Source organism: Canis aureus, chromosome 3 (assembly GCF_053574225.1).
Source record: "Canis aureus isolate CA01 chromosome 3, VMU_Caureus_v.1.0, whole genome shotgun sequence".
NCBI classification, from domain to species: Eukaryota; Metazoa; Chordata; class Mammalia; order Carnivora; family Canidae; genus Canis; species Canis aureus.
Genome location: NC_135613.1, coordinates 28,384,336 through 28,410,946, shown reverse-complemented (window position 1 = coordinate 28,410,946; position 26,611 = coordinate 28,384,336). Strand labels below are relative to the sequence as shown.

The 26,611-nt window shown below is 39.6% G+C and overlaps 1 protein-coding gene across 14 annotated transcripts in view; it reads left to right on the top strand.

The window, feature by feature from the left end:
* The window catches only part of CAMTA1 (calmodulin binding transcription activator 1), an 847,309-nt gene that overhangs the window by 13,815 nt on the left and 806,883 nt on the right, over positions 1-26,611 (top strand). For 8 of the 14 annotated variants that reach the window (XM_077891386.1, XM_077891376.1, XM_077891384.1 and 5 more), the window contains exons 1-3: positions 9,882-10,099; positions 14,701-14,770; positions 20,011-20,129. The exons of 1 other annotated variant lie outside the window; for it this stretch is intronic. In XM_077891386.1, coding sequence (XP_077747512.1) covers positions 10,010-10,099; positions 14,701-14,770; positions 20,011-20,129 — 279 coding nt within the window. In that variant the 5' untranslated portion in view covers positions 9,882-10,009. Of the gene's footprint in view, positions 1-2,173; positions 2,238-9,880; positions 10,100-14,700; positions 14,771-20,010; positions 20,130-26,611 lie in introns of those variants that run through there. 5 more of the 14 variants (XM_077891378.1, XM_077891381.1, XM_077891377.1 and 2 more) reach the window with 4 other exon arrangements.

Sequence of the window (26,611 nt, the reverse complement as noted above, 5' to 3'; positions counted from 1 at the left end):
GTCATCGTCAGGCTCCAGTCTCGTATGCTTGTATTTAGAATACTCAAGACAGAGAATTGCACTGACTCCTCTCAGCCAGTTGCTTTGTTTCCATAGGCCAGGTGTTTGTCCTAGTCTAGTCGACTGTGAAGGAGGGTTGGTTAGGGTCCATGGGCTTGCTGACCGCTTAGAGGAGGCACAGGGGATTGTGTGAGAAGTGTTCTGTAGCATGGGGTCCTCGCATCTCAAACTCTGTCTCCTGTTAGTCTAAGAAGTAAGGATATTGACTCCAAAATGGACTTTTTTATGTTCGCCTGCTATTGGGAGTCAACTTTTTGCAGAGAAAATGTTCATTGTAGCTACAGGTAGGAGGCCAAACGTCCTCAGCCAGCCAGCCCAGGTTTGTGTGGAATAAGTCAGCAGCGAATGTGGTGACTGTTCCAGGGCTTGTGCTTTGAACGTTGGTGAAGCAGGGAGGATGCACTGGAACGAGATGGTCTCTGCAGTCTTTGCCCTGTGTAGTTCTCAGGTAGAATAAGGCAGTTTGGGGATGTCAGTGTCATCTGAGGTTTTCCACAAGTCAGACACTTGGGTGGGCTTCCTCCCCGTTCTCTTTGCTGTGGACCACTAAACTCGACAGGTTAGAAACACGCATCCTTGGTAAGAAAGGGAGACACTACCTCAGAAGAAGTGGTGTCGGGGAAAGAAAACAGCTTCTGTTATAGTGTGTGTGGCCACCTGGATGCACACTTGTTTGGCTTTTCCTTGCTCTATCCATCAGGCCTCTGGTTTTTCTTGATTTCTCATGGTGGCAGGTAGAAGGCTGTAAAGTGCCAGTAGTCTGTGCCATTGAGCACTCTGCAGATGCTGCTGCTTAGGGATTGATGTTTCATAGTGATGACCCTCAGGTACCTTGAGAAGAGCAATACTTGTTATGTTCTACTTAACAAGAGAGTAATGTATATAATGATTGATTGATTGATTTTTTAAGTAGGCTCCATGGCCTGCGTGGAGCCTGATGCAGGGCTCAATTTTACAACCCTAAGGTCAAGACCTGAGCTGAGATCAAGAGTCAGACTTTAACTGACTGAGCCACCCAAGTGCCCCAGAGTATATAATGTTTTATTTATTTTTTAAAATTTTTATTTGTTTTTATTTTTTTTAAGATTTATTTATTCAGGAGAGACACAGGGAGAGAGGCAGAGACATAGGCAGAGTGAGAAACAGCCTCTGTGTGGGGAGCCCGATTCAGAACTTGATTCCAGAATCCCGGGATCACGCCCAGAGCCGAAGGCAGAAGCTCAACCACTGAGCCACCCATGTGCCCCTGTATTTAATGTTTTAAAGAAACATAACCATCAAAGTAGTTTATAGTAGTTAAAGGGATTTGATTTCTTTTTAAATAACAGCTTTATTGAGATATAATTCATATACCATAAAATTCAAAATTCACCCTTTAAAATATACAATTCAGTGGTTTTTATTATATTTACACAGTTGTGCAACTATCACCGCTAATTCTAGAATATCTTCACCACTCCACAAAGAAACCTTTGCCTGTTAGTAGCCACTCTCCATTCCTCCCTCTTACCATCTCTAGGCCATCATTAATCTATTCTGTCTTTACAGATGTGCCTTTTTTGGACATTTTGTATAAACGAAATCCTACAGTGTGTGGCCTTTTATGACTGGCTTCTTTCCCAAAGCATAGTGATTTCGGGGTTTGCGTTGTAGTACATGAGAACTTCATTCCTGGGTCGCCTGGGTGGCTCAATTGGTTGTGTCTGCCTTTAGCTCATGTCGTGTGATCATAAGGGTCCTGGGATTGAGTTCTGTATTGGCTTCCCTACTCCGTGGGGGGCCTGCTTCTCCCTCTCCCTCTGCCTTCCACTCTCCCTGCTTGTGCTCTCTGTCAAATACATTAAAAAATCTTAAAAAAAAAAAAGAACTTCATTCCTCTTAATTCCTTTTATGGGGAATAATACGATACTGTATAGATATGCTGCATTTTATTTATTCATCGGTTGGTGGGCATTTGAGTTACTTCTACTTTTTGACTACTCTGAGTAGTAATTGCACTATGAACATTTGTGTACAAGTTTTTGTGTGGACATATGTTTTCAGTTTCCTTGGGTATATACCTGAGATTGGAATTGGCTGGGTCATGAAGTAACTCTGTGTTTAACTTTTTCAGGAACTGCCAGACTGTTTTCCAAAGTGGCTGCACCATATTACATTCCCGCCAGCAATGTTTGAAGGTTCCAATTTCTTCACATTGTTGCTAACACTTGTTATTATCTGTCTTTTTGATTATAGCCATTCTTGTGGATGTGAAATTGTATCTTACTGTGGCTTTGATTTGCATTTCTGTAGTGACTAATGATGTGAAGTATCTTTTCATGTGCTCAATGGCCACTCATTTGTTTGCTTCAGATATGTGTCTGTTCAAGTCCTCTGTCCATTTATGAATTGTTTGTTGTTTGGCTGTTGGGTTGTAGCTGTTCTTTGTATCAGTCCCTTACCAGATGTAGAATGTACAGATACATATTTTTTCCCATTCTGTGGATTGTTTTCTTCACTTTTATGATGGTGTCCTTTGAAGCACTAAAGTTTTAAGTTTCAAGTTCAGTTGATCTGGTTTTTCTTTTGTTTCTTTGGCGTCATAAGTAAAACTATTGTCTAACCCAAGGTCATGATGATTTGTACTTGTGTTTTCTTGTAAGAGATTTATAGTTTATCATTTACATTTAGGTCTCTGATTCACCTTAATTTTTGTAATTTTGTGAGGTAGGTAGGCTTCCACTTTGATTCTTTTGCATGTGGATATCCGGTAGTCCCAGCCCTATTTGTTGAAAAGACCATACTTTCCCCATTGAATTTTCTTGGGGTTCTTGTCAAAAACCATATGTGGCATTTAATTTGGGAGTCTCAATTCTGATCCATTGATGTGTATGTCTGTCCTTATGCCGGTGCCACACTGTCTCGATTCTTGGTTAAGTTACGCTTAAGTTTGTAGCTACATTTTGAAATTGGGGAGCGTCTGTCCTCCAACCCCGTTCTTCTGTTTTGAGATTGTTTTGACTATTCTGGATCTCTTGAATTTCCATATGAATATTAGGATTGGCTTGTCAGTTTCTACAAAAAAGGCACTTTTGATATCAATAGGGATTATGTTAAATCTGTGATCAACTTGGGGAGTTTAAATCCTTTTTATGAATCCAGATCTGGTGTTTGCTTTGGGAACTACTGGTAACTCAAGCCAAGCATCTTAACTTAAAAAGAATATTGTTTTAATTTATTAATATAGTAGGCTGCCTTGGTTGAAACACTGCAGTTCACTGTTAGGCTGGAATTGGACTTTTCAGGCTTCAGTAGAGCGACTAACTATTCATATAGTCTATAGTTGGGCTTGTATGTGTGTTCTTTTGTTATGAAAGTTTACTGATACCTTACCTGTTTTGAAAAAGAAGTGGTATTTTAGTTAACACTCATTATGATTAATAGAGAATTAACAGATTCCACATATGAGTATTTAGTTATCCAAGAGTGAGAGCATGTTACCATAAGATTGTGACATTAAAATTTATTTAATTGTTATTGTCAGGTGTGTCAGAGGAGAGTTTAGGGTGTTGCTGGCTCGTGGGGGCCATGTAACCGTCAGTTGTGTTACTATTCCTGAGTCAGTTCATTTACTTGACAAGTAATAACAAAGTGCCAGGCACAGAGAAGGACAGACACAGCCCCTGTCCTCACGGACCTGACTGGGAAACTGACAGTAAAGGTGCCCTTTGCCACGAAGAGGTCTGTGCTGTGAAGGCCAGTATATTCTAAAGGGATTTGACTGACCCGAGGGACTGGGGGATGCTTCTTGAGCTGAACTCTGAAGGAAAATGGGAACTAATTGAAGGAAGAATGAGGAAAATAAGTTTCCACTGATCAAATAAGTCGGTTACTGAGATGTGTTGGGGATGCACTGGTTATGTTCTGGCTTTTTATAGCTTTTGAGAAAGAGTATGTGAAGACTTGACTCAGGTCATCACTCTGCCCCTTAAGTGCCCTGTGTCTTTGCACAAGTAGCTTAACCTTTCTGAACTTATTTACTTAATGTTTTTTAATCTTATGGGGCAGTGCATAACCATTTTTATTTAGAGATAATATATGAAAACTTAAATTTAGGCTTTTGATTGTATTTATAGAATCTAAAACTAATTTTTGTTTTTTGGTCTTTTCCATGGTTGGTTACTTAGGAATGCAGTACTGGTAAAATGAATATTTTCCTGAACATTTTTCCTAATCTTTAGATTTGGGATTCACTTCAGTTCATACATACTCCAGAAGCCTCCAGTCTGCAGAGAAGCAGAGATGGATGTGACTGATTCAAGGCAGGTCATAAAGAATGCTGTCTTCAGACATGGGGCAGGGGGTGGGGGTGGGGGAACCAGGAAGACTTCTGGAAGGAGGTAGAATTTGACCTGGCATCACTGACAGGCAGACATGGTAGTTGGAGGAGGAATTCCAGGCAGAGGGAATGGAACAAAGGCACAGAGCCAGGAGAGTAAGGGGGTGGATGGAATTCTGGGGTGTGTGGGTAGATGAGCCTGGAAAAGTAGGTGTAGGGCAGGTTGTAGGACTTGGAAAGGCAGACTATGGAGTCTGGATTTTATTTCGTCTGCTTTGGAAAAGGCTTTTAGAGGTGAGTGCTGCCGCCACCCCCCCCCCCCCCCCCCCCCCGTCCTCCCTTAGCAGAAGAGTGAAATTGACTGGATAAAGTCCATTTTCCTTTAAGGTGCTAAGAAGGGCCTCCTGCTTACCTCTCCAGCTTCCTCTCCACCACTCTCCAGCCATATGAAATTTTTGTAGATTCTGAGTGGCGGGGGCACCATGTTTTCTCTTGGTTTTAGCCTTGTATATTGCCACTGCCTTGACTTCTCCAGAACACAAACACACATATCCATACATGTGTTCTGCTCTGTCAACTCTCCTCATCCACTGGGTTTCAGCTTAAGTGAGATTTGTCCAAGAAGCCTTTTTGACCTTCCCTCTCTTTTCAGATTGAATTGTGTGCCCTTCCCGTGTACATCCACAGCATTCTGTGGTTTTCTCCGTTCAAGCACATTGAAGTTTGTATGGGAGTTGCTTATTTCTCTTTCTCCCTTCATTAGTTATACGGAGACTTAAGTACGTGGCACCGAGAATGGGCTTAGTAAATGTCTGTTGGTTGAGTGAGTGAAGGAATGAAGAGGAAGGGCTGGTGTTGGGAGAGAGTAGCTTCTGACAAGAGTGTAGCACTCTTTTGGGTTGCTGAAAGGAGTGAGTGTGACTGAGTTGTTTGTGTGTGAGAGACACAGTTTTTTTGGCCTTGAAGGGTGAGAATAGTTGAAAGTGACTCCCAGCTTTTGAGCCTCCACAGCTGAGGTTAGGGAACGTCATAAACCGAGATAGGCAGTCCAGGAGGATGTGTTTTGGGGGATTGGATACAAATGAATTGGCACTATTTAGATGTAAGTACCTATACAATATGATGTGTCAAATGTGGGTCAAAGATTAGGGAGTCATTCCTGTCACTGTGTTTTTTGTCTTCATTGAACTCTCAGAGGGCAAGGGGGCCCTGGTGATGGAGCCCATAGAGAGTAGCCTTCTTGGCACCGTGCAGGTGGGTAGCACCTGGAAGGGCAAGTTGAGATGCCAGCGCAGCCTCTGGTAGAGTATATAAGCTTCATGAAAGTATAGATTTGTTTTGTCTTGCTTATTGTTATACCTCTCTGCCCAGAGTAATGCCATCTGGTTGAAAGAATGAATGAATCAGTTCAAAAGAATTGGAAGACATAGTAGTGAGTGAAATCGTCATGGGAGAAGAAGGAACGTGAGAGCAGAAATGTGTCACCAGAGGGGAGAGGACGAGTGGCCATTGAGACAGAATGGTCAGAGGTAATAGAATGAGAGCATAAATGCAGAAGGTTGCAAGGAGGTTATCAGTTGTAATGTTGCAGAGAGTTTGGAGAGAAAGAAAACTGAGGAAAAGGTATTGATTTTGTCAGTTTGGTAGTGAGTTGAAAGAATGAAAAAGAGGTGGTGGGAGGGCAGATAATCCCTTCAAAGGTTGTGGGGTAAATGTGGAGTGCTAGTGAAAACGATAGTGACATGACAGGTGAAGTCTAAGCTGAGAAGAGAGGTCCCTGGGACCTGGTGGACCGTGGGTGTACACATTATCTGTTGCTACTATAACAATTGCCACGTACTTAGTGGTGTAGAACAGGACACCCTTATTATCTAATCCAGTGAGTCAGGAGTTCAGTTAGGGCTCTGCTAGATTTGCTGCTTCAGGGCTTCACAAACCTGCAGCCAAGGTGTTTGGCCAGGGCTATGGTTTCATTTGAAGGCTCAACTGAGGTAGAATATTTGGAATTCCAAGTTTACACAGTTTGAAGGATTCACTTCTCTGTGGGTGATTAGACTGAGGGCCTCCATTCCTGGCTACATGGGCCTCTCCAGCACGGCAGCTTACCTCTCAGAGCCAGCAAGGGAGAGAGTCTGCTAGCAAGACAGAAAGCACAGTATATCACCTGATCACAGACGTGATAGCTTGTCACCTGTGCCAGGACCGGTGGGGCAGGACCAGGCATTAGGTCCAGTGCACTCAAGGGGTAGGGTTGGTTACACAACAATGTGTGTTAAATGTTAATAACATCAAATGATGGGGTCATGGAGGGTCCACATAGAGTTTGTCCAACACAGTAGGAAGGGATGGTGGCACTAGAAGGCATAGGACTGTTCTTCAGAAAGAGACCCTGTAGGGTACAGATGGCAGAATGGAAAATTTTAGAGAGGGAAGTTTGGAGTGAAGTTCCAAGTGAGGGTTCAACTACAGTTGTTGGCAACATTGCTCTGGAAACCTTCCCTGGCCTCTCTCTTCATCCCTTAACACGGTGGGTGCGTGTTCCTTCCTTTTAAACAGATGAAGAGGCTGTATTATAATTGCCATTGGTAACCCCTTCTGCCTTGCTAAAATTAAATAATTAACCAGCAAATTCTTGGTCAGCAGATGTATCTGCCTTGCTTGCCTTAGGATCTTAGGACCAAATGAGGTAATTCCTATGGAAGTATTTTATTGAATGTAAAGTGGCATGCAAACAAAAGTATTAAACTGTGCGTTCTCTCCTGAGCCCCATGTTTAGTAGGATATGTGGATTTTAATGTACATTTTACTTGTTAACATGGGTTCATTTTGTTATGTTCTACCTAAGTTATTGAACTGGGCTTTATTTAATACTGTGCTATTTTTAAAGCCTTTTGAGTAGTGTTTGCTTTTATGATAAATGACCCCAAACTGCTGTACCTTTCAAGCCCTTGTATCCAGTTTTTATTGTTAGTGAAAGATCTGTCCTTGCTGTCTCTTGTCACTCTTTTGCTTCTACTGATCTGTTAATTTCCAGCTATCCTTTCCCCTTCTCATTTGTTGTTTCTGATCTTCTCTGGGGTTGGCAACCTGATAATTAAGCTTATTAGAACTGTGAGTAATTTAATAATAATCAAGCTAGGAATATGGATCAGACAGCTCTTCTCACAGTAAGGTGTGGGAGCTTCGGTGAGTGGACTTTGTAAAAATCTCTTTTGGCCTCAGAATGTGTCTTAGCTTCCTTCCTAGCTCTGGCTGTGTGCAGATTAGGTGAGGTGCCCACATAGCTTGAGTTCCATTCAGGGGGAGTGTGGCTGCCTTTTTCTTGGTGTTCGTCTCATTGGTCTATTATGAGAAAGGGTGTCATTCTCTCCTTTAGTTTTGATGAGGTTTAGTTTTTGGGCAGTAGCAAGTGCTGATAGGTCATGGACCAAAAAAAAAAGTGTTTGAGGAGCATGGAAGATCTTTCCAGCAGATGAACATCTAGGAGTATGTAGTACTGTGGTGCGTTCCCTCGTTAGTCTTTCCTTGCAGACGCTGAACTCCAGTTAAGGTGCTGGATATTCTTGGATATCCTTCAGTGTCTACATTTGCTTTAGCTTTTCTGACAGAGTGCCTCGTGTACTTCCTCTGCCCAAACTTCTGCACCGTTTCCTTGTAGAGAAGCATTATTGCATCATTAGGGAGAGAGAGAGCCTTTGTTCTTGTGGAGACAGACTGGAGTGTGTGGGAAGACCCGCTCCTGATTCTTGCTCTGCTCTTCTCTAGCCGGTGGCCTTGGCAAGTGTCTGTGCCCATGCTGTGGTGACTCCTTTTCTAGCATGGGCATCATGTCTGCTCTGCTGCCTGCTGGGGCCAAAATAGGATTTTACATATGAAAATGCTTGGTACTCATGCGTAATATCAGATAGAAGGCCTAATTTATTGGGCTGATTTTGTTGATATTTTATAGTGCTCTATCTTTGAGGAGTTAAAAAAGTTCTTATTATTAGTGTTGGTAATGATAAGTGCTGCTAAAACAGTGTAATTTTAAATTTTATATCTTTTTTTTTTCTGAACATGTTCTAGAATCTGTATAAATGTGGACATTTAATAAGTGCTCTTTGATTATTTTCAGAATATTGAGTGTACTGGCTTCCTAGCCAAATTAAATTTATGAAAATTCTAATGATACAATGATTCATATCTAGAAAGAATAATTTTTTTTTCATTCTGAAATCACTTTACGCTTTACATGAATCTCTGGTAATAGCGAATCAATTAATGTGATTTCTCAGGTCGTAAATCAGGCTTTATATATTGTTGTATTAGTTCCTGTATAAGCCTCGTAGGACTTCAGCTGTTTTGTGGTTTGTTTTCTCTAGTTGTTTGCTTTTGAACTCAATTCTAGGTGTTGAACTCCATTTGAGAGCCTAAAATGGCTTGTGCCCCAATTACCTGAGAGTTGACGGCTTCACTTTTTTTATTGAGCCAGCCCTGGTGGTAGGGAGTCTGCCACCTATCAGACGGTTTTCCTTTTAACTTAAGTACATACTTTAATTGTGTCTCTGTCCCACAGGAATGTTCTAAGGGTTATTACAGTAGCACCTGTAGTGTATTTTAAACTTCTTGAAAAGAGGTAATATGTGTGCACAAAATATTTTTGTACTGTACCACCTAATTTTTTTCTCCACTAAGCTTTTGTGGTTCAGAAAGAGGATGAAATTACTTGAGTTTAGGGGGTACAGTCTCAGAGATCATTACCCTGATTTTATGGAGTGTCTCCTGAGCAGGGCCTTTGCCAGACCTCATGTTCCTTCTTGTTTGGCAGGCCTGTGCTCTCGCCAGAAAAGTGTTGGCTCTCTGGGTGTCTGTGAGCACTGCTGAGGCTTTTCACCCCTTATTTCCTCTTAGTAGGTCTGAAGTAGTTTTTGTCTTTGCTGCTTGCCTCTTAGGGGACCAGAGGAGGGGTGGCAATTCAGGGCAGCAGTAGGGGAAGGAGAACGGGTCTTAAGACCGCTGATGGCTGCAGTAAATCCCACCATCGCCACCACAAGACGTGGGGCCACTCTTTTTCCTTTCCACAGTTTCTGGGAAGGTCATTCATCTGGGAATTCAACCATCATTTGAGCTTCCTTTGTGTGCCAGACATTAAGTATTAAGTACTGGAGATACCGGGACCAAAAGCCAGACATCCCTTTAAGGATGCCCTTGAGATAGTCTTATTTTAAGAATGTTAGAAAAATATTTATCAGAGAAGAAAAACTAGTAGATTGGTTTTAGCTGCTGAATAGCCTTAGGGATTAAAGGTGGGCTTTTTGGTTAACAGAAGACATTTCTGAAAGGAGTGATTGTTCTGTAATTAAAAACAAAACAAAACAAAACAAAACACAAATGGCATTGTGCAAGAGACTGCTAGCTGATCAAGAAATCCATCTCCTCTTCTGGGCATGTAGCCAGACCACATTTCCCAGCCTGTCTTGCAGTTAGGCGTGGCTTTGTGGCCAAATGCTAGCCAATGGAATGAGAGCAGGGAAGTGTGCCACTTCCAGGCCTGGCCCCGTAGAACCCTCCAGGCATGGTTCCCCCAGCCCTTGCCCTTTGTGCTGGCTGAGGCAGAAGAGCCTAGTGACCAAGGAGGTTACCTGCCGCAAGATGGAAGGAGCACGGGTGCCAGAGCTGCTGCTTGGAGGGGAGCCCTCTACTGATCAGGAACACCTGTTTTGGACTTTACACCAGCAAGAAGTAAATATTTATAGTATTTGAGCCATGATACAGTTGCTCTGAGTAGCATCCCTAACTGGTCTAGGCATAATGCCTAGAACGCTGGGCAACACTGGTGAGTTTAGTCACGGTGCTAGGAATTTCGGACTCAGCTTTAATTTTGATTATTTAGATGTCATGTTATATGGAATGACCAGTGAATTTCAAGAATCAGTTTAAGTCATGATAAAATATGTGACAAAAGTTTTTTAATGTATTATTTCTAATTGATACAAGTCGCTTATTGGCATTCAGCGTGGGCTCTCTCCATCTTTGATTTGATGAGCTGTGTGGGGCCTCAGTTGACTTTAAAGGGACTCTATGGAGACTTAAACATTCTGAGTCCTTATTTCAAAGAACTGTAAATACAGTTTTCATCATGCAACTTCTCTGTTCAAAAGCCTGAAACCACATCTCATTATATAGCATTTTGTTTCATTTATTTCAGCGTCCCAGAACTGTGTGTCATATCCTGACCTAGGTTCTCTGAAGAGAGTCCATGCCTCCAGAGAATTTGTGCTTGGTACACAGATAGTTAACTGAGTTTCTCTACTGCTACTATCTCTTCCTTTTTGCTATTAGTAAATTATGTATTGTTCCTTCATGACATTTTTTTAGTATTGTCTGCAACTTGGTAGAGTACTTTGTGAAGGCAGGGAATATATTTTATAGAGCTTCTGTATTTCTCCCCTCTTGGATACTTCCAGAGACACTGGACACTGAGTAACCATCCTTGTAGTTTCTTTTAATTATCTTGCTTGGATTTTCTGGTATAGTTTTGTGTCATAATTTGTGTTAACAGACAAATGTGCTTTTTTATAGTCTGTTAGGAATTCATAGAATTATGGAGAGATGTTATGACTGGAAGGATATTTTTAAGTGAATTCCTGATCTTTTAGGCTGTCTAGTTCCTGATACTCAAGATATGGCCCTGAATCCTGGCATGGGCATCACCTGGGGGGGCCTCTTAGAGGGGCCACACTGAGACCTGTGAATCCAAACCTGCATTTTAACCCCTCAAGGGACCCATGTGCATGTTTAAGTTGGGGCTGCTCTGTTGAAGGTCAACCCCCCATTTTACTGTTGAGGAAACTGGTTTAAAGTAGGGGGTTGCCCAGAGTCACACAGCTGTTTATTTTAGTGGTCCTCATCTTTGAATATATCTTGGGATCACTTGAGAACCTTTCAAAATACTGATACCTAGGTCCCAGCCCCACTCATTCTGACTTACCTGGTCAGGATTGCAGCCTGGGCATCAGCATTCAGAAAATATCCTTGGACAGCGGACATGCAGTCAAACTGAGAGCCACTCATCTGGTTGATGAGAGAAGCCAGCTTTCTTTCTTTTTTTTTTTTTTTTTTGCTTTCTTGATGCTTCAGTCAAAGAGGCATTTTATTCCGCTCGTGGGTATACGTTCAGATATGGTGTGTCTTCCTTACCTGATTTCTGCACCACCCATTGTATATCCATAGCATTTGCCCTGCTTACCACCTGCTTACCCCACTGGCAGGTACCCCACAAGAGTAGGACCTTTGTCTGTCTTGTTCACTGCTAGGTCCCAGCTCCTAGGGTAGCGTCTGGCACATGTCAGATGCTCCTTTAATATTTGTAGAACAACTAGGAGTTATGACAATACAGAGGAAAATGCAGGCTGCTCAGATGGCACCGGTAAGGCGATTGATCATTGGAAGGCTCTCAAAGGATGATCAAGCTGAAGAGTTAGCCCTGGGGGGCCGGGTGGGGAGGGCAGCCTGGAGATGTGCAGCTGAGGGTGGACTTGGCCCCAGACCTGTCTGTCCTGGCACTTGCACTTAGAGTGTTGTCCTGGGGACAGAGAGGCCAGCTGTTTGCTAAGCAGTTAGTAGGACTGGGATGGAGGCTCCGTCTGCAGACCCTCAATCTGGTGCTCCTCCCTCCCAGAGCCACCTCTGGGTTGGTGTTGTGAACAGGTTTTAGGAATTGATCTTGAGGGTCTGCAGAATGAAAGGCCTATCCCAGAGTCTGGCCTGTGGGTCTTCAGTATGGGGTAGCCATTTCTCATGGAACTTTTCTTGTGTTTTAGATTCTTTCCCTTGAGAATCGGGTGTTTTTGAGGCTGGAATGACTTGATTTCACTCTCAGTTTATGTGAGTGAGTTTCTTTTCTGGTTAACTATTAAGACTTTATTATGTCAGTGTTGAAGAGAAGTCATAGTTCATTGTTCGTGATATTTGTTACTTTTTCTTTTTTTAGTATTTAATTCTTCTGATTTGTGATTTGGTATGTTTTACTGCTTATTTACCTATTGTTGAACTTTGAAGTTAAGTGTAAAAGTCCTTTTTATGAAGCCATTCATTAGTGTGTCCCACTGTATGCTAGTCATTTTTAAATCTTTTGACGTTAAGATTTGTTAAGATGTCTTGTTAAGTGGTAAACTTATACTATCTTTTTTGGGTAATAGGAAGCCAGAAAATGTTAAGCCTTGAATGTAGCACATTCTTTTTAACATAATAAAATTTCAAGTTTCAATTCTGAAATGATGTTAAGATGAGATGTTGCATTCTGTGGTTAGAAGGCTGTTGCCGGCGGCTCTTGCAGATGTTACTCGAAGTCAGACTGTTGTTGGCTTTACATCAGCCACTCTTTATAATGTCCTGTAATTCTATGCTCACAGTTGGAGAAGAGATGAATGTTGATTTTTCCAAAGGATACATGGATACTGAGCATAGTCCATAGTTTATAGGGAGAATTCTTAGGCTCTGATGTTACCACAGGTTGTTTAATCAGTAGGCACCACTATTGATTAAATAAAACAGGAAGTGGGACGCCTGGGTGGCTCAGCAGTTAAGCGCCTGCCTTTGGCTCAGGGCGAGGTCCTGGAGTCCCAGGATCCAGTCCCACATCAGGCTCCCTGCATGGAGCCTGCTTCTCCCTCTGCCTGTGTCTCTCCCTCTCTCTCTGTGTCTCTCATGAATAAATAAATAAAATCTTTAAAAAAAAATTAAAAAAACAACAAAACAAAACAGGAAGAGACAGTAATAGCCCTGGAACAAGAATTTTCCAGAAACAGTAAATAATTAGGGAACTGCTGATGGTTTATCCTGGTAGCTAGCAGTCACATTGTGGACAAAGACCTAATCTATGGTGAAACACTTGATCATGGATATAAGGAGAGGAAAATGAAAAGTTCATAGGTCAAGTTTAGTCTGATTTCAACACTCTTTGGCACAAAAAAAATCCACGGAATCCTCAGTTCTTAAAAAATGTTAACACTGTTAAGGATTATGCTTCCCAAGCACAGAAACAGTAGCACTTCATAGTTGTGTTGTAGTTTTGATTTTAAAGCACTTTGTATACATCATCCCATGGAATTCTCCCAACACCCTGTGAGATAGAGAGAGGGCACCATCACTACCTTTTTTGATGAGATCATACAGAGAGGGTAGTTTACTTTTTCAAGGGTTAGCTAGTAAGTGAGAGAACTGAGCTTTTCATATTTTAAATATAAAATGTTAAGGGTGGTTGTTGAATTTATAAACTATCCTTGGTTTCCTAAGTATATAAATATGTGGTTTATAATGCAGGATGAATAATCTAAAATTTTTTTTAATACTGCAACTGAAGAAGGATATTTTTAGGACCGAAATAATGGACTGACAAGACTCACAGAAATTGTTTTCCTTTTTTTAAAGTTACTGTTGTGTAGTTTTTTTTTTTTTTTTTTTTTTTTTTTTTACATGAAAACTATAATTTTATTTACATGAAGCAGCCTGAGAACAGAGACCTGGTCTTCCAACTTCTTCCTGACTTTACTGCACCTGTTGTACTGTTAGTTGGCACTCATTAGATCCTTTGGAACAAGTTGGGGGTTGGGCTCACTGTTGAGAAATGGTTAGCAATGCTGTTGAATCCTGACTGATCTACAAAATGATGTGGCATTGGTTCTCCTTAGCAAACATTTCCTGTATGTACAGCACATATGGTCCCTATTGAAAAAATGATACACATAATATGTGTTTACCAGCATGTGTCTTTTTTTTTTTTTTTTTTTACACACATAATATTTTGAAACCCCTCTTATGTCTCCAGAAAAATTGCAGGTGTAGTGCGAAGAGCTCTTTCTCCCCTGAACTGTGTGAGACCGAGTTGCTGGTATGTTTCATTATCCTCACATACTTGCTTACCTATTTCCTGCAAACCAGAGATGAGAACATTCTCTGTAACCACCATACAGTGATCAAAATCAGGAAATTAACACGGAGACATTTCTACCCTCTGATCCTCAGATGCTCCTGCAGCTGTGCCGGGTGACGCCGCGGTGACCTTTGTAGAGAAAGGTCCAGTCAGGACCCTGGGTCACACTGTCTTGTCTCTTCAGACTCCTTTAATACAGAACAGTTCTCAGTCCTTTTTGACTCTCATGACCTTGACACTCTTGAAGATTACAGGCCAGTCATTTTGTGGAATGTTCCTCAATTTGGATTTGTCTGATGTTTCTTCATGATTAGATTCAGGTTTTGCATCTTTGGCAGGAATATCACAGAAGAGCCAGTATATATCTTTTTCAAAGATTAGTTTTACATTTTATTTTCTGTTTCCTTAGAGCGTTTCCCAAAGTGTATTCTGCGGAACTAGCACCTACTGTGTTCTCAACACCGTGCCACCTCTAGAAGGTAGGATTCGAAAAGCTTTTGACTTACAGGAAGGGGTGGGCTTGGCAGTGAGAGTAATTCCATCATCGTAGTGCAGTGGAAATAGCCTGTGACCAGGCCTTAGGGGATCTGGGTTCTGCCTTTAACTTGCTGTGTGATCTTAGATGAGTTACTTAATCCTTCGGGGGGGTAGCAAAATACTACTCCCTTGTCAAGTTTTTGTGAGGGTTCAAAAAGGCAAAGTGTTTAATCACATGGGAAATTCAAAGCACTCTGCAAATTAGTTAGATACTAATACAATAATTCTATAATTCTAGTATCCAATTCCTGGGACTTTGAGTAGGAGCCATGTGGTATTGTGGGAAAAACCACAGGTCATGTTTGAATCCCATTTGAGTCACTAGCTGCGGCTCCTGGGCAAGTTAATCCGAATCTCAGGTTCTTCATCTGTAAAGTGGGGGTAATTATGCCCTGATGGGTAATTGTGAAAATTAAATGAGAGAACGCAATGTAAAATCTCTTTCTGGATGCCTGATGTAGAGTCCCCACAAATGTTTACTTCATAGTAAATAGTAGAAAATAAGTTTACTTGATCACGTGCTGCTCAAATTGAAATTGAATGGAATGAAGCAGGAGAGGATACCCCTAAATCCAAATTGAAGCAATTGATTGCATACCTTCTGTGTTCCCACTTTATCTGCCTCTATTCACATATTTTAAAATTGAAAATGTAAATGAAACTAAATAGTGAGAAGCTTATTGAACCTGAGTTAGGAGTTGACTTAAAGCCGGACTAGAGATTTGGTGGTATGATTGACAGGGAGAGGATAAACGTGGGCCACCTAAAAAGACAGGGTGAGATTTGACGATCACAGACTCTAAGGAGAGGAAAAGGCTTGTTAAGTAGCAGAACTAGTTATGTTTCCTATGGAAAAAAAAAAACTATTATATTTTAGTTTTTTTCAACTTCAAAAAAGTCTTTTAGATAATTACAATTGAGTAATTCATTTTGGAGAATTTCTTTTAGAGAGATAGCATACTGATGCTTGGCACATAATTAAGCACATTGTTGCTTAATTAATATTTATTTTGGATGCCTAGTGATTTGAAGGTCTTAGGTTACTGATGGCGGTATTTGCTGCTGTGAGTGCTGTGCTGACTTGAATATAACAATATGTGCTTATGTTTTCCTGAATCAGTTCCTATCCTACTAATTAAATCTAAGCACATAATAATTAGAGCTGAACAGAAAAATTGTAGAGCTTCCTTTTAATTTTACCACTCCAAGTTGTTGATCAAATATATTCCTAATAAGATTTGGCAATTGGATACACTGTTATACCAACTTATTTTAAACAGTTTGGTCTAGAGGTTGAGAGATTAATCATAATCGACTTGATTGAATAACAGTGTTCATAATTATTCACAGAGCCCCCAATTTTTTAAAGATTTATTTATTTATTTATTCGAGAGAGACATACACACATAGAGAGGCAGAGACATAGGCAGAGGGAGAGGAGCCTGTTGCAGGACTCGATCTCGGATCCCAGGATTACCCCCTGAGCTGAAGGCAGATACTCATCTGCTGAGCCACCCAGGTCTCCCATTTCACGGAACCAAAATTATTTAATTTTTTAAATTATAAATCAAAATAAAATGGATGTTATCAATTCCAGGTTACAGTTAATATAGTTATAATTTTCCTTATAGGAGTCAATAGTGTGTTCCAAGGAGAGGGTTTGAACACATTTTTTTGGATTTAAATAAAGGATTTGGTCATGTGAGTTTTCGGAAATAACACATGAAAACAAGAATTTTACTTTTTGCCTAATTAACTAAGCAAATGAGCATTTTTTGCACGTTTTAGAGAGCTTCTGTTAAATTGTACTATGTTTCTAAAATTATTGTTTGGAAAATATTTGAAGGTTGTCTGGAAAGGATGGTACATTCTCTAGAATTATAGCTGTCAGCCAGGCACATCATCTGTCAATTTCAAGAGCTTCACTAGTTATTTTTATTGTGAAGTAGGTTAGAAAACTATTTTGCAAAGTCATATATCATACACGCATATTTTGCCAGATAATGAAATGTTTTACTGTCTTTGGTTGACACTTCCATGTTGTAGTGTCAGAGTTTAACTATTTGGATTAAATGCTGAGATGCAGTTGAAACCAGTAGTACATACTTTACTTTCACTGGCAACTCAAGATACTGTTAATAGTGTTAGTACTGAGACGAACATTTAAAAACTGGCACATGAAAAAAAAAAAAAACTGGCACATGAATTTATCTAATTATTATATCATTTATAGTTATTCTAAAAACAATGAAAAAGCAGCTTTTAATAAAAAAACAGAGTTTTGTAGAGTATGGCCATGTGAGTAGTTCTTTTCCAGTGTGAAGGTAGAGTTGTTTTCCCATCACAACTGTAACTGGAAAAACTGAAATTTGAAAATACAAGTTGTGAGATTCTGCCTGTTTGAGTTCCTAATATTCTTTCTCTGGTATTAAAATCGCCATCTTCATAATGCACAGTGGGAAAATTTACCCATTGTTATGTTTCTAAAAAACATCCAATTTATATTCAGCGTGAACCTAAAATTCTAGATATAGCACAGTTTAAAAACTGATTAAGGGGAACCCATTGGCCTGTCATACTCCTCTTCCTTTTGAACCCATGGCTGCACATCCCCATAAAGTACTATATTTGGAATCTTGATTGAGACAGTGCTTACACAGCCATTCTCCTTTCCCTCTTTAAAAGCCTTTGGACCGATTCACCACTGCCTGATTTGGTATCAGAATAGAAGACAGAGCCTTTTCGGTGGCAGTTAGTTGTGCTGTTGAGTACCTTTCTTTATCTCCACGTGCATGCACATGTGGGCGCGTGCACACATGTGTGTGCATGTACATATATGTACACACAGGCAGGAGTACACATGTCTATCCATGTGTACGTGTGTATACACATATGTAGGAGTATACACACACAACTATGTTTTATAGCCACAGGACACCTGGGTCTCTCAAGGAGGCTTAAAAGAACAGATAATTAATATCAGGTTGTGATCATAAACATAAAAATAGAAGCTGGGGTTTAATCGTCTATTCATTATTGTTCAAAATCACACTTTAAATAATAATTTTCTCAGAGCTATGACTAGTCATACATAGTTCATAGTAAGCCTATTGATTGAGCATCTAGTGTAATACTGTTTTCATAAAAGGCATCCTATAAATGGTAAAAGGCATCCTATAAATGGTGACTATTTGAATTGAGTATACATTTTAGAATTTCACCTCTACTTTCAGAATTGTACACATCATGGGAGATTTAAAAAAAAAAAGAGAAGAGAATAAAACCTCTTAGGGGAAGAGAGAAGGGAGGTAAAATCTCATGTGATTTGGTATTCTGCGCTTTAAAGTTTTATGGCCCATGGTGCCTCCCTTGGGAGGATGAAGTGCAGGGAGCATGCATAAGCACATAACATTACACTGGTTTTATAGAGGGTAATTAATACAGAACTTTCTATGAACACTCTCTTAGTTGAACACTTTGTTTTCTGGTTTCACAGCAAGATTTTTAAAAAGTTTAATTTTAGTTTGCTGTTTAAAAATTTTAGATTCTTAAAAACAGTTTTTAAGTTTTTATACTGCTTACAGAAATAGAGGATTGGGCATTATAATTCAATTGGTTGTGTAGTTCATGGACCAAAAAAGATTTAGTACACTAAAATTCTCTTAAGTTCCTCCCTTTAAAATATTTCCACATGATGTAGTAAATTTTTTAGGCTTTATTTCTGTGCCCAATATTTTTCTGTTAAGATCTTTTCCTTGAGAAGAAATGTGTTAATCAGATGAAGCATGTTTGGAGAGGATTTTGTTGTGATTGTAGAAAATTTTTTATTATTTTATGTTTTCACATGTTCAAAAAATAGGCTCTGCTAAACAAAATTACAGTAAATGACTAGAAAGATATATTGTTATATTTCAGTTTTAATATTATTAACTAATTCCTGTATGCCTCTATAAGGTTCTTTAATTGTAAGGCATTTAAATTTATTGAATGGCAGTAAATTTCATAGGGATTTATGCCTGGAGGAGAATTGGTGATTACTTAATTCTCCTTGATTTAGAAAACTGAGAATATTAAGTAACTTACCCAAGGTCACACAATTATAAAGTAGCAGAACTGGGTCAGAATCTTGGATTCTTGATTTGGAGTTCAGTGTTTTGATTATACCTTTTTATATCAGAATAAGTTATTTTAACTATGATTTTCTGGAGCAAATTCAGTCTTTAGTATTTTCTTGCTCCTAGTATCTGGTTATGCATTGCACTCTTTGGATATTGGGGCTTCCTTTTAGCATTTAAAAAACAAACAAACAAACTTGGACTGGGTAATTCAAAACGTGGACCTAAATGTGCCAAAACTGGCAAGAGATTTTGAGCCAGGCAAAGAGACTTTGTTATGGGAATGAAACAAGAAACAATCTATGAATGAATGAAATAATACATAAAGGAAATGAATGATCTCTTCTACAAGGTGTCTGGGAAACATTATATCAGGGAGACATGCCATCTTGTCTGAAAGTAATGAACTTTTCTTCATTAATTTAGAAGAGTTACATTTTGATGAAAGACATTAATGAAATAGATATGTATATATGTAAATCAAGTTAATTAAAATGATATGTTTTTAGATGTAGGCTAGAAGGACCAGCCTCTCTATTTACCTAGGTAGCTAACTGCAGGTTTAAATTCTTTGTTTTTCTAAGATTTGTAATTTGCTTTTGAAGGGTAAGTCTCATTTGTATTCTTGGGGATGTAGTAGTATTAGTTTATGAATAAAATAGTCATATTTTATTATAATTCCTCTTCCCTAAAAACCTTTTTCAACTGGTTAATAGAAGATTTCTGGGTTTTGTGAGGTTAAATCCTGTTGCAATTTGGATGTACTTCATGGAAACCTGGTGGGAGAAGCTTGAAAAGTAATGTTCTGTTTATGGGCAGCTGCTGGGATATTCCCTGTTCACTCGCTTGTCATGGAGCAAAAGCTCGATCTTACTTTAGAGCCTCTTGACCAGATTCTTGCTGCCACCTGTCTGATCAGTGTGTAAATGAGCTCTGTTGACCAAGAGGAATGGCCCTCTTGGTCTCACCGTGACCAGACTAAGCTGCCGTTTCTGACCTTGCCAGTATACTTAAAAGGAGATTTTCCTCTATTATTTTCTCTGAATCTATTGTTTTCTTCTTTATAGATGATCATGGGAACAGCAATAGTAGTCATGTAAAAATCTTTTTACCGAAAAAGCTGCTTGAATGTCTGCCGAAATGTTCAAGTTTACCCAAAGAGAGGCACCGTTGGAACACTAATGAGGTAGATAAATTTCTATTTTTAGGGGTATAATTATTTTAAGGGCAAAGTTGTGAGGTCATTTAGCACAGTACACTACTTTTTATTAGTTTTAAAATCAAAATATTGCACTAGGGGATTGTAAATGAGAAGAATATTTAATCTGGGTTTAACAGAAACCAACGTTTCTTGAACTATCTCTAATCTGCTTGGCCGGTGTTGGAAAATATAAAATGTGCACGCTGACTTACTAAGATAGCATGAGTTACTATACTTGTATTCTCTTGCATTTTAGCGTCTTGCATTTGGTGGTTAACTCTGCCTGCATCTCAGATAAACGCTAGTTCTTATGTTGTCATGAATTAATAAAGAGACAGCCCCAGTGTTCCACAGAACATGCAGCGTCTTGACAGTGTGAAGTTTCTGTAGAGTTGGTGAGGGTAGGCTTCTTATTAGCAAAACAGCTTTCAGTCTTCTGTGATGATAAGAAATTGCATGGAGAATTGATGGGTTTACCTTAATGATAGGAGTTTTTTAAATTAAGAATGGAGGCTGTATGGTAGATTGTATATTTGGCATCCAATTAGAAGATTGGTAAAGTAGAATGAATGAAAGTATCTTCTTGGATGATGTTTCTTGTTTTTGGTAAATCTTAGTCTGGGAGTCTTAATATTAAGGTGGTTTGCTTTGTCATCTTTTTAATTTTGAATTCTGAATATTTCCATTTAGGGTAATGCTCATTTAGTGTGGTGATGAGAACTCGGTATGCTCCATCAATCTGGGACTTAATATTCCTTGACTTCAATTGATTGTGATTACTGGTTTTCCAAAGTTGGTGTAAGGCAGTTTGTGTTGCTGTTTAAATATAACGCCCTGCTCTAAATCGGGCCCTCAGTTTTGTTGAAAGACACAAGGAGGCAATAGTGCTGCCTGCTTATTACCCTTATCTTTCTAAGGTGATTTTGTTTTAACTTCTTGACCTAGAGTGCTTTTATTTTGAGTTTTAAGAGGTTATATGGGTGAAAGTCTCTCTACTTTAATCCTAGTTTACAGATTTAAATCCTCCTTAGACCCTCATAGCTTTGATACGTTGTCTCAACTGATTTCATATTTCTTTTTAAGGTATGTATATTTTGGTTATTTGCATAAATTATATTGCCCCCTTAGACAGAATATTGTTATGTTGATGAACATTAGCTAGTGTAGAGGCCTGTTGTTCTAATCAGTCATTGATTATTTTAAACATGAAAACAAAGTAAATATGCTGAAAATTAGTTTTGATCATAGACCATTGCTCTATCAGCAAAATAATATGATTTGGGAGCCATTTGGTAGGTCATAACTAGGTCATGAATTACTTAAAAACTCAGTATGTTTCTTAGCATTCTCTGAAACATGGATCTGCTACCTTACTATTATACAGTAGTTCCAGTTTATTTATAAATGAAACAAGACACGTGATTGATATATATTTTTTTCAATATTATGTTTTCTGTGAAGTTGGCAGTTTATATTTACTTATGACTTGAAATTATATTTGAAACCAGCAAGTGCTTAATTAAAATTTGTGGTCTTTAGGATCTTCTGAGGCTGGAGTCACAGTATCTGAAGCTCAGTTGGTAGACTGTTCAGATCCTTGCACGGGACTTCACCTTTCATGTATTTACCTCTGGTTTTGACACGTTCCACTTATAGTTCAGGTACATTATAAAACACCTAATAAAGAATTTTTCTAGAGGATGAGATTAAAAGGGAAATACGGAGCTGTTTTGTACTTCTAGGACCCCGGGCTGCAGAATTCCTCGGAGATCACTGGTTTAGGTTGCAGTGTTAATGAAAGTCCCTGTCCAGGGAGGAGACTGCAGCCCCCTCTGTCTGGTGAAACATGAAACTGGGGGCTCTGAGACACATGGATTGTTGTGTGCTAGCTGCCACTGCTGCTGGAAACGTCAGTGAACAAAGTATGTTCCTGTGGGTGGTGGGAGGCAGGAGGGGTGGCTCGGCCAGCAGGGGCCAAGGCTCACACCCTTTTCCATGTGACCCGTTCTCTCAGTAATTTGTCAGCTGCACACTGACAAAAACTCTTAGGAGAGAACTGAATTTAAAAGTTGGCCCATATTTCATTTCAATGTAGAGGACATGGGCTTGCTCTCTTGTTTATTTTTGGCTTTAAGAAAAAAATAGGGGAATCTTGGTGACAGCTGAAGACTTAGGAGTCCTTAATTCTTTAGAGTATTATGCAGTGATGGTAACCTGTCTTTTTTTTTTTTTTTTTTAAACTGGCTTGGATAACAGGAGGAACCAAACAATCAGTGCTTCTGTTGAAGCAGTTCCTCCTTTGATCTAGTGGGTATTGGCATTTCCCCACATTTCCCTGCACACAGACATAAGCCTGAAGGAAGCGAACTTCTGCGGACTCGTCTCACTGGGGCCCTTGGTCCCACTCATGGCAGCGTCATGCTTAGGCAGAATGCCCATGAGGTCTCTTGAATTGCTCAGAAGACTTAAGTGTAGCCATACTGCCATTAGTAAGGGCCTGTCTCCTGCTGGGGTTGGAATAGATTGCTGTGTTTTGGTGGAAGACCAAAATGTAGTCGTTGGCTTGTATTTAGGAGCAGTGTTGTACAAAAACTGCTTTAGATCCCCCTTCCCTGGAACAAGGTGCTCTCCCTGGGAGGGCTGTGAGGTGGGGGAGAGCAGCAGAGAGCACATCTGAGTCCCATTTTCCATGTCACTCTGTAGCATATGTCCACAGAGCAGACTGGTGGCTGGAGTTGCCTCTGTGAGGTGTCTCTGTCTCCCATGCTCACTCTCTGCTGGATGTGTTCAGCTTAGCTCTGGAATATCTATCATGTGACTCCTCCATACTTTTGAGAACTTCCTTTACTGAGACCTGTAGTGTAATATTTGTGATTATTTGAGAAAACCTAGCTTTTTTACAGTGTATTCCTTAAGAGGTGGAGAGTGAGATTGTGCCCATTCAGGTCTTGCCATTTATCGAGCCCCTGTTCCTTGCTAGTGGCTGGGTACTGTGTATAATTACTTCTGAGCCTTTCGATAACGTTACAAGATATGCAGTATTATTTCCTTTTAGTGATGAGGGTGTAGTGGTAAAAAGTGGTTAACTAATTTGGTCAAGATAGCACTCTTGTTAGGGCCTGTCTCTAAGCTTAATTTCTTGTACGTTGTTTACTAATTCTTAGGAACGTTCATTCTGTTGTAACATTGTCTTGGCTTTTAATCAAAGACCCGTAACTCTTTTTAAAAATTTTTTTTAAAGATTATTTATTTATTTATTTATTTATTTATTTATTCATAGAGACACACAGAGAGAGAGGCAGTGGGACTTGATCCAGGGTCTCCAGGATCACACCATAGGCTGCAGGCGGCGCTAAACCGCTGGGCCACCGGGGCTGCCCAGACCCGTAACTCTTAACCACATTAGTGTACTCGGCAAATCCAATCTGTCATTTAATTTTGGATTAAAAAGAGTTAACACAGGGGATCCCTGGGTGGCTCAGCGGTTTGGCGCCTGCCCCTTTGGCCCAGGGCACGATCCTGGAGACCCCGGATCAAATCCCACGTCGGGCTCCCGGTGCATGGAGCCTGCTTCTCCCTCTGCCTATGTCTCTGCCTCTCTCTCTCTGTGTCTATCATGAATAAATAAATAAAATCTTAAAAAAAAAAAAATAAAAAGAGTTAACACAGGATTGGTATTGTGGGTTCATATGCAAATATTTGGTGAAGCTGAAAGTCACTAAAAAGGAAGACTACCGGGAGATAAGGAGGTCTTAGGGCCCAGCTAAGGAACCTTTCTTAATGCATTGGGATAGGTAAAATCTCCTGCCCTTCTTTTTTTTTTTTTTTTAATTTTTATTTATTTATGATAGAGAGAGAGAAAGAGGCAGAGACACAGGCAGAGGGAGAAGCAGGCTCTGTGCACCGGGAGCCCGATGTGGGACTCGATCCCGGGTCTCCAGGATCAGTGCCCTGGGCCAAAGGCAGGCGCCAAACCGCTGCGCCACCCAGAGATCCCCTCTCCTGCCCTTCTTAAATGTTATTTGCAAGTGCAAAATAAATGTATTGTCTAGAAACAAATCCATTTTGGATTATGCTTTCTCAGCCACACAAAGCCTTCACTCGTGTTCTTGCAGGTGATAAAGTTGGGTGATGATGATGGTGGCAGTAATTATGGCAGCCAGCATTGACTGAGGATGTACTGTGTGTGAGACACTGGTGGGTCCTTGATGTGAATAATCACATTTACTCCTTAAATTCATTTTATGAGGCAGATGTGATTTTCCTTATGGTATCAATGAGGAGATCTGAGCCACAGAGATGTTAAATAATATGGTAGCCCAAGAGTGGTGGACTTTGGACTCTAACCTTGTAGCCTGATTTCGGAGCCCATTCTCTCTCCAGTTCTGTCCTGAAGAATACTTTCAAATAGACTTTCTCAAGATCTTGTAGCTGTTTAGTGACTTCTAATCCTTTTGTTTTATAGAATTTTTTTGCTTCTTTATTTATTTAGATCTTCAGGTATTATACATAAACAATGTATTTTTTTTAACTTAATGTATTTTTACATGAAGTTTTTTTTTTTTTTTTAAAGTAGCACCTATTTCGGGGTGCCTCGGTGGCTCAGTTAAGTGTTTGACTCTTGATCTCAGCTCAGGTCTTCATCTCAGGGTTGCGAATTCAATCCCCCGCATTGGGCCCCACTACTGGGTGTGGAGCCTACTTACAAAAAGGAAGAAAAAAGCACTCATTTCTTAGGGAAGTAGTTTTGATTCTTTTTTTTTTTTTTTAAAATTTTTATTTATTTATGATAGTCACACAGAGAGAGAGAGAGAGAGAGGCAGAGAGATAGGCAGAGGGAGAAGCAGGCTCCATGCACCGGGAGCCCGACGTGAGATTCGATCCCGGGTCTCCAGGATCGCGCCCTGGGCCAAAGGCAGGCGCTAAACCGCTGCGCCACCCAGGGATCCCGTAGTTTTGATTCTTTTTTTTTTTTTCCCCGTAGTTTTGATTCTTAATGAATATTAATATGTAGGCTCTGGATGATGAAAAAAATATTAAAAGTAGAAATTTTGAACCTGTGCATTACTTGAGGGTTGGGCTTGATTTTTATATCCAGTGTAGGGGAGAAACAATGTATTAAACAGAGCAAAATTGTTAAAGAACCAGCTCTTATTCCATAATCAGTTTGGCATTCACATCTTTATTAGGTGAACTATTATAAGGTTTCTGCATTTTAAGTTAATATTTTTAAGGCCCAGAGCCAGAAATAATTATGCTAATGCAACTTTCTGATTGCACAAATGACTATTCATAATTACACATATTAGTACTCCATGTATGTTGTCCAGACTGAAATTCTTTTGTTTAGTCATTAATTAGCTGTTTGACTTAAAATACAACTACTGCATTCCCCCAGTTGCTGGATCTGGATTTCAGATGGCATTCTTCCATAGCCGAACTAATACACCAACAAACCTTTTGTAATGAAAATATTCTCCTTAAATGTTCAAATCACTTTTGTGTGCTACTGTTTTTGCACTATTAATGCTCTTTGTTTTTGTTTTTCCTCTAATACAAAGTTTCTCTAGAGTAAATAAACAAAATAGAATTCTAGTTTGTACTGATCTTTAAAAAAGTTGCATCAGACGTTTTCAATTGATAGTTTTAGAGATTTTCATATTAAATGCATCTTTTTTAATGGTAAAAATGTCTGTGTAGAGCACATGTAGCTATCCACTGGTACATTCTAAGTCATGCCAAAGAACCCGGAGGAAAAAACCCTAAGTGTAATGCTTTTGATAGGGAAAGAATTACCTTTTTAAATCTTAAGTACTTTTTTTTCCCTTAATTTTTTTATATTCAGGTAAGAAAAATAGACTTTAAGACTGTGAGATTTATGAAATTAATATTTCAGTTGTTTTAATAAGAAGCCACCTTCTCAAAATTTTAGTCATTTTTTGTGTGTGTATGTGTGTAGGCATATATTCTTTAGTGTTTTTTGTGTTTTTAATTTTTCTCTTGGTAAACCTTAGAGTCATAGTTTTAAGGGCTGTAATTTTTTCAGTGATTGGTTTTTCTAGTATATTTAATAAGTTATCTTTTTGAAATACAGACCAACATTTTGAAGGGGATCATTTAGCACTCTTCAGACTTCCATTATGCAATCTAAACAGAAAAACATTAGCATTATGAAGTGAGTGAGGTATTTGGTCTTGATGACTCAGAAGGCTAGTTAACCCTGAGGTTGGCCTTTGTTCTCTGTAGCTTTTGGCAGTGCTAACAGTTTGGTCTCAAGTTATTCTCTGAGTCCAGGTGGGGCTCTCCTGTTTAATTGCAAATAGGAAAGTGCAGATATGAATAGTACCACAGAGAGTCAAGTTTTAAGAGGAATGCCATTTGATTTTTGAATATGATCTATGGTACCAAATTTCAAATTAAATGTGATCATTTTGTAGCAGTTGGGTTAACTGTAATTCCTCTGTTTA